This window comes from Pinus tabuliformis, chromosome 5_1 (genome assembly GCF_031772625.1).
Source record: "Pinus tabuliformis cultivar Carrire ecotype Pingquan chromosome 5_1, CPIR1, whole genome shotgun sequence".
Classification (NCBI taxonomy): domain Eukaryota; kingdom Viridiplantae; phylum Streptophyta; class Pinopsida; order Pinales; family Pinaceae; genus Pinus; species Pinus tabuliformis.
This window is the reverse complement of record NC_142305.1, coordinates 233,175,555-233,182,981: the sequence shown is the minus strand read 5'-3', so window position 1 is coordinate 233,182,981 and position 7,427 is coordinate 233,175,555. Positions and strand designations below refer to the sequence as shown.

The 7,427-nt window shown below is 35.2% G+C and overlaps 1 protein-coding gene across 1 annotated transcript; it reads left to right on the top strand.

The window, feature by feature from the left end:
- The first annotated feature begins 2,368 nt into the window (after positions 1-2,368).
- On the top strand, positions 2,369-4,763 carry LOC149164260 (small ribosomal subunit protein uS4y-like). Its single transcript, XM_089432008.1, has 3 exons — positions 2,369-2,526; positions 3,386-3,767; positions 4,290-4,763. The coding sequence occupies exons 1-3, from the start codon at positions 2,499-2,501 to the stop codon at positions 4,471-4,473; spliced, it is 594 nt and encodes a 197-aa protein (XP_089288134.1). The 5' UTR covers positions 2,369-2,498; the 3' UTR covers positions 4,474-4,763.
- Positions 4,764-7,427: the final 2,664 nt, after the last annotated feature.

The window sequence follows — 7,427 nt, the reverse complement described above, 5'->3', positions numbered from 1 at the left end:
ATAGGACATACTAAGGACAAAATTAATTTGTTAGGCAATTTTGTGCAAAATCCAAATAGGCATTAAACATGACCACTGGTTCAAATATATACTAAATCTATTTTCTCCATTTGAAAAATGCCAAAGAACTTCCTAAAAATAGAAAAAAACAAAGTTTTACATGTAAATCAATTGAAAACATTTGGGATTATTATTTACAAAGGATAGGCAGGCTACCTAAAAAGCATATGCAAATGATAAGGCATAAACAATATGGCCATGCAGATGAACAAGCAATAAGGAGACCCAAAGTTTTTCAATTTGATAACATCCAAAGCATATATTTTTGTAAAGATATGGCACAATACATTCTCCAATCAACTTGCTCTTGATTGCGTGTGATCCTCACATGTTGTCTATTCACCTGTCAATCCTCTTTGCCAATCGTAAATGTTGATACAAATAAACCAAACCTTCCATTAAATGCAAGGATAACATATCATTTTAGGCATTATGCTCATCCTTTCCCTCAGACTACAATCCCATCAAGTGGCACAATTGACTGTAAAAAAAGTTTCTACAGACCATAATGAATACAAGCCAAGCCTTCCATTAATTGTAAAGACCACCACACCGATTGGAAGCCTCTTTAGTACCTTTCTTTGAGACCTGCAATATATTACAAACTGGATTTCTGCTTCATGGCTTGCCTTTAAGGTGCTCCTAACCTTGCTTGAGCCCTTGCTCCATGTAGGCATGAAAACAATATAACAATGGAGGGAAGAGATTGACTGCAACGTGTCCTTACTAAATTCCAGGGCATTTTTAGGGAGTGATTTACAAAGCCTCTCCTTGCTAAAGCGTAATGGGTTTAATGAAAGTGAAACTTATCACGAACTTGTGATATAAGCAAAGTATGAGAGATTGGTCCTTATAAATGAAGTAGAATAAACAAGACTACTTTCACTTAGGCCAATATTTAGGGAAGGCGACTAATCTGTGCTTGATCCGAACTAGATCCATAGTAGATAGAGACCCTTTGGCTAAGACATTTCCTTTATAAGACTCACATCTAGTTCACGTTCTATCGGCCAAAAGATACTCCTCCTTTCATCGACACAAAGAGATTGGGTTTGTGTACTTACCTCTGTTGGATTTACATCTCATTGGTCCTGTAATTTCAATTTAATTCATAGAGCGACCACCCCTAAACTGCAAAGTGTAGGTGCCATGGGTGACATGGAGTGAGTGACACATGGTGGTTGAGAATGATGGATGGGAATGTCGCAAATGACATGAAGTGAGCAACATGTGGTCAACACATGTTTCGTTTTCATTTGCTTTGGACAGACCATGAAGGCCCTGGAGGGAACCTCCCATTAAAAAATGACTTCGATGTAATAAAGGCACATAAAATAATACGAGGTTTCCAAAAAGAAAAACTACTTTGATTATGTGCACGAAATTTCACCCAACTAATACACCTTCTTTGAAACCAAAAACTATAATCCTTAACCAGAAAGGGACTAATAAATAGCCAAGTGAATGAAAAGATAATCGGTGCACTAGAATCTTGATTATCAAACCACTATTAGGCTTGTACTTATTAATGGTGTAGTCTAACTTATACACGAAATAACCTTTTTCACCGAAATCCCACGATACAATTTCAAACAAAAATGTGATTTTTTGTTGTTTAAAATACATTTTTAAATGTATAAATAAATTTAGCACCTTGAAAAACTTGAGACAATCAAATTCTACATATGAAACAATTTAAACTCAAATATAGTAAAAACGACCATTTAATCTATAAATTAAAATAAACACTTATTAATGATTCGTAATTACATATTTCATGGGTGATTGTTAACTTCATAATATTGTTAAGATTCCATATTAATTATGGTAAACAGAAGTTATACATGGTAGAATTGAGGCTTCTGTGATCCATAACATTTATAAGAAATATTTCGGCGTAAATCACATGCAGAGAAAATATGTCCACCCGTTTCGAACCAACTAGTGTGGTTCATCGTCAGGACAAGTTGAAGAAACAGATAGCATGTTAAATAGTTTGAGTAGAGCCTCCAACGCCTATCTTGACCAACGGCTAGTTTTGACTATAGAACCATGGTTAAGGAAATTAATTATATTAGGTGACCAAAAAAATATAAATATATAAAATAAATTAAATCCCTTTGGTTGGATGTTTAAATAATATAAAAATACCTTGATCTCTTTTATATATATATATCCCATCAAACTCTTTAATTAAACTTATAATCTAAAATCCTCCTCACATTAGATTTTCAGCTAACATTACTATTATTGCAAATTACACACTTCTAAACTCTTTGAAAACTTAACCCTCCGTCTCACCTCAAATTAGGTTTTAGGTTTTAGGGTTTGTGAGAAGGCATTATATTTAAACTTTACCAGTTTTCGTCAAATCCTTTGGCTATCTGTATTGTTGTTTAGGACAGAGCCAAGCGGACCAAGGAGGAGCTGTTGCAGCCATGGTCCACGTTAACTTCTATCGCAACTGTAAGTCTATGCTCTCTTTCATCTGATTGTGTTTTCTGAACTGGGAACTTTCGTTCGGAAGAATTTCAAAGGTTTTCTTCATTTCACAAAAAACAGTTTCTTTCTTTTGAATGGAAATGGTGCCCAATCCTTTCGAATGGGAGTTCCTAGTTTTCCTTGATTTTACAAAAAATCGCTTCTTTCTTTTGAATGGAAATGGCGCCTAATTCCTCCAGAATGTGAGTTCCTTGTTTTCGCGAAGACGAAAAGTTGAAAACACGTGAATAAGTTGAAATCAAGCTCTGTGTTCTGAAGGCAATGAGACTGCATTTGTTGTTGGATCTCAACACTCGATCATGCTATTTTTTCTTTTTAAATATATATTTTTAATGTTTTAGGGTTTTGTTTGGTAAAATAAGATTTTAGGGATAATTTTTCTGTTTGCACAATTTTTGGGCTGTAGGGGTTTATTTCTGTAAGGTCTTTCAAAGAGACAGCAAAACATAGATCTGGCATTTTACATACAAAGAACATAATAAATGATCCCATATGTGGGCAGTATGATTAGCTTTTCAAAATGGTACCGTCTGTTAAATGGATCCCAGCTTTTGCTTTCATTTTCTTTTCCATAAGACTTTTAGGGTTACAGTTTTCTTGGGAAGATGGTATCGTTTCGGAATACAATAGAAAATGATAGATCTTGGTTTTCAATGTCAATCTAAGTCTCATGTTAGAGGTAATGCAAAAATTAACAAGGAATTTTGCTCCGAAAGCAGCGAATGAATCTAAATGATGTATTGAATTTGATCCCAAAATTGTGGTTTTGGCTGTAATTTTGTATAGATTTAAAGTTTTTGAGAGTTTTTCCCATTTGTTTCAGATGGAAAGACTTTTAAGAAACCTCGCCGTCCTTATGAGAAGGAACGGCTGGATGCTGAGCTGAAGTTGGTTGGAGAGTATGGACTCCGCAACAAGAGAGAACTTTGGAGGGTTCAGTATACACTGAGTCGCATTCGAAATGCAGCAAGAATGCTTCTTACTCTTGATGAGAAGAATCCACGAAGGATTTTTGAGGGTGAGGCCTTGTTGCGTCGGATGAATAGGTATGGACTTCTTGATGAGACTCAGAGCAAGCTCGATTATGTCTTGGCCTTGACAGTCGAGAATTTCCTTGAGCGACGACTTCAGACCCTGGTGTTTAAGTCTGGGATGGCTAAGTCAATCCACCATGCTCGTGTTCTTATCAGGCAACGTCACATCAGGTAATTTTAATAGTGCTCTGTTCCATTGCCAATATAGGTTTTACAACTCTAGCCTGATAGCTATTGAGGATATATGGTATTATATCAGAGTGATAAGCGATTTGAGCTCTTTTTTGCCACTTCATATACTCTTGAAATTATTCACATCATTCATCTCATTGATATTCACATTTCATATATATAGTTTTTGTGTGTATATTTGTGCATCTTCCACTGTGTATATGCTGTATGTATGCATTGTCTCAAGAGCAGATACCTCTACATAATACCATAATTCTTTTCTCATATTTTAGTTGATTCCAATTCCTTCGCATTTTGTTCAAACATAGCTTTGAAAATCCTACCCTTTTTTGCATCATGCATTGAGATTTTATTTCCTCATTTTATTCTAGTTAAGTTTTTAGTAGGTTGAAATCGGTTTTTCCTAGAGCAGAAGCATATGCAGCTGCGATTGTGTCATAAATAATGGGCTTTCGTATCCTTTTAATTTTTCATTGTTAATATATTTTCGTATTTATGCAGAGTTGGTAGGCAGGTGGTGAATATTCCATCTTTCATGGTTAGAGTTGACTCACAAAAGCATATTGACTTTTCTCTAACAAGCCCTCTTGGAGGGGGCCGACCTGGACGAGTGAAGCGGAAGAACATGAAGGCAGCCTCAAAGAAGGCAGGAGGTGAAGACGGAGAGGAAGAGGATGACGAATGAGAATATAAGCAATATCATTTGCGACTGTAGATCAGAATTAAATGCAGTACTTTAGAGTGTTTTTGTAGCTGTTGGTCCAAACTTGTCTATTAGAGATGAATGCTTTGGGCAGATTATAAATTGACATATCTTTGATATGATATGCGCTGCACTGCAATTTTGTTCTGAGCCTTTACTTTTGTCACAAAAGAGGCTTAAGTGGAACATCCAAGTTTTATTATTGTCATTAAGCAACTATATTTAATTTTCCTCCTTTAAGCAATTGGTTTTAATGTTGGTCATATTTCTCATTTTCTGTTTCTCTACCAAGTTCTTTTAAATTAATATTTTTCCTGTAGGGCAAAGTTAAATTGCCAAAGCAAGGCAAGCCGTTATTGTTCTGTGATGCTGATTGATTCTGTTGTTGCAACTTAAGAAATTGGATAGTGTAAAAGACACCTCATGTTCTATTGCTATTTTCATGACATTATTGCTCCGACATGTGTGAGAAACCGCTTAAACATGAAGACTTGTTTTGCATCTTCGACTAGAAGCTATTTTTTCCATGATTTTTTTGTATTTTCCTGTAATAATCTTACAATGGTTTGGCATAGTTGTTGCTTCTTGCCCTTTGTGTGAGTCTTGTTTTCATTTGTTAAAATTCGCTCCCTTTTTAATGCAATCTTTCAGAGTTATTTGATAATTTTCGAGAGGAGGCCATTCCTTTTTTTTTTCCTTCAAGTTATTTGCTTATAAGAAATACAGCTTAAGTAGGCAGGTTGTTTATATCTTAATCATCATCACTGCTATTATTGCCATTTGTGGAAGAAAACCTCGTTCTTGTACAGTTGCCAGAAAGTGCGTCTATTGTTCTTGGTCAATATTTATCCGCAAGTCTATTGCAGATTGCAGTTAATTCATTTGCGTATCCATTCCCTTTTTATTTATTTATTTACTATTCCCTTTTTATTTATTTATTTATTATTGACCAGGAACGATGGATGCACAAAAGCTGTATTTTTAAGCAAATTATGCAAGTCTGTTACAGTTAACTCATTTGCCTAGTTAGGGTTCTATCCAGAGTCTAGACCAATAAGAACTGATACAAAATTATGATCAAAGTGAGATGAAGAGAATGGTGGATGCTATTTTATTAACAGCTTACCTATCCATTGTCACTGGAATAGTGCCATTCATAGAAGAAAGTCTCCTCACATTTGCCAAAAATTACGTCCAGTGTACCTGGTCAATGTTTATATCTGTAAGTCCATTCCAGTAACTCATTTGCCTACCTACGGTCCTCTGTACTAATACCATACTGATATCTGATGCAAAATTATGAGGATGACCCGCATTCGAATAGCCTGGGGCAGAAAAATGATGAAGTGAGTGAATTTTGGACTTGTTTTTTTTGGCACAGATTTTCTAGACAATTTTGAATTGTAAACCTTGAATAGTTTATCCTAGAAGAAAAGTTGCTTGATTTTCTCTGAAGTTTGGGTTTCCCAGGGAAAATTTTGTTCTCTATTGTGCATGGCTGTATATTTATGATCTTATTGTTTTCATTGCATTACTGTTGAAATCCTGTGTATAATTGCTCAATAATATCAGTGGCATAAGATAAACTGTATGAAGATTATTAGGTAGTAATTATCAGATCGGAAGATTGGTTTCTATTGTGTATATTGTATAAAAGTCAACATGGTACCAGTATATAATTCTTATCCATGTTATTACATAACTAAAAGAGGTTCGTTGGCCAGTTATAACCATATTTTCAGCAGATGGCAATGATTGTATGCTGTATTCTTTACAACCATTATAGGCAACACATTTATTCTACTGTAGGTGAACATTATTAACCTAAAATTTATCAGGGTCTTCAGGTTTTAGAATAATAGGAGGAAGAGTAAAGGTACAAAGCTGATTTGTGAAGGCTGTTGATATAGAACAAACTGAGAGCAATGTGAACTTGAGTTCTAATTGTATGCGATGTTGGGATAATTGGAGTAGAGCAAATCAATGATGATAGGAGAATTATGTAGCCATACTGTTTTGTTGATGAAACTCTCGTTAGAACAAACCAACGCAAAAAATTAAAGAGATATCTCTGACTTAAAATCGCTTGTTTATAGCTCCCGTTAGCCTCCAGATCTATCTTACGTGTTGGAGAATTGCCCTGTTAACTACAATTTGCTAATATTATGTGGTCATGGATTTAATTTGAATGTAGTCAGTGGTGGTTTTGTCACTTAAGTTATTGATTGTGCTGCAATCAGAGAGCAATTTTTTTACTGTTTAGTGCAGATCAAATGTCTTCCCGATGTTGGGTATAAACAAAGTAGTTCATTCCACGATCGATATCAGAATCAGCCCCAAAATTTGGGGTCTTGGTGAAGTGTTGGTCCAAAATTTTCCTTTCATAAAATTATGGTGAAGAATGAGCTGTTGGGAGAATGAGAAGAAAAACTATTAGACTTTTTTAGCCTTTTTCGTTGAAATATCGCGATTTTTTGTTTTTTTTGTTCAAAATGCAGTTTGAATGTATAAATTCATTCAGTTGTAGTTTTTAGATTCATGATATATTGTGTCAATTGTTCTCTTTTATTCCCGGTCACAATGGGGGAGGGGGGTGGCTGTTACAGTTTTGGTTTCCCATCAGTTAGCTCGAATCCGACGGTAAAACAATCTGTCCCCAATCTGACGGACTGTAATTTGGGGCAATACATTATTATGGTCAGCTCCAATATGATGGACTGTAATTTGGGGCAAGACATTATTATAGTCAATCTTGATGGCCATATTCCTGGCTAAGCCATCGTTGTCTCCAATCTGTCGGACTGTAATTTGGGCAATACATTTTTATGCTCAATCTTGATAGCCATATTCTTGGAGAGGCCATCTTTGTCTCTCTAATTTTAATAATTGTTAGATGACCGCAAAAGCAATTGTAGTCAATCAAAGCCCAATGTAGG

What these genes read in the sequence shown, in the direction of transcription:
- LOC149164260 (XM_089432008.1), top strand. Translation starts at nt 2,499, where the DNA reads ATGGTCCACGTTAACTTCTATCGCAACT. An exon ending in CGTTAACTTCTATCGCAACT is followed by an intron (nt 2,527 to 3,385) that starts GTAAGTCTATGC and finishes CATTTGTTTCAG; the next exon opens with ATGGAAAGACTTTTAAGAAA. An exon ending in ATCAGGCAACGTCACATCAG is followed by an intron (nt 3,768 to 4,289) that starts GTAATTTTAATA and finishes GTATTTATGCAG; the next exon opens with AGTTGGTAGGCAGGTGGTGA.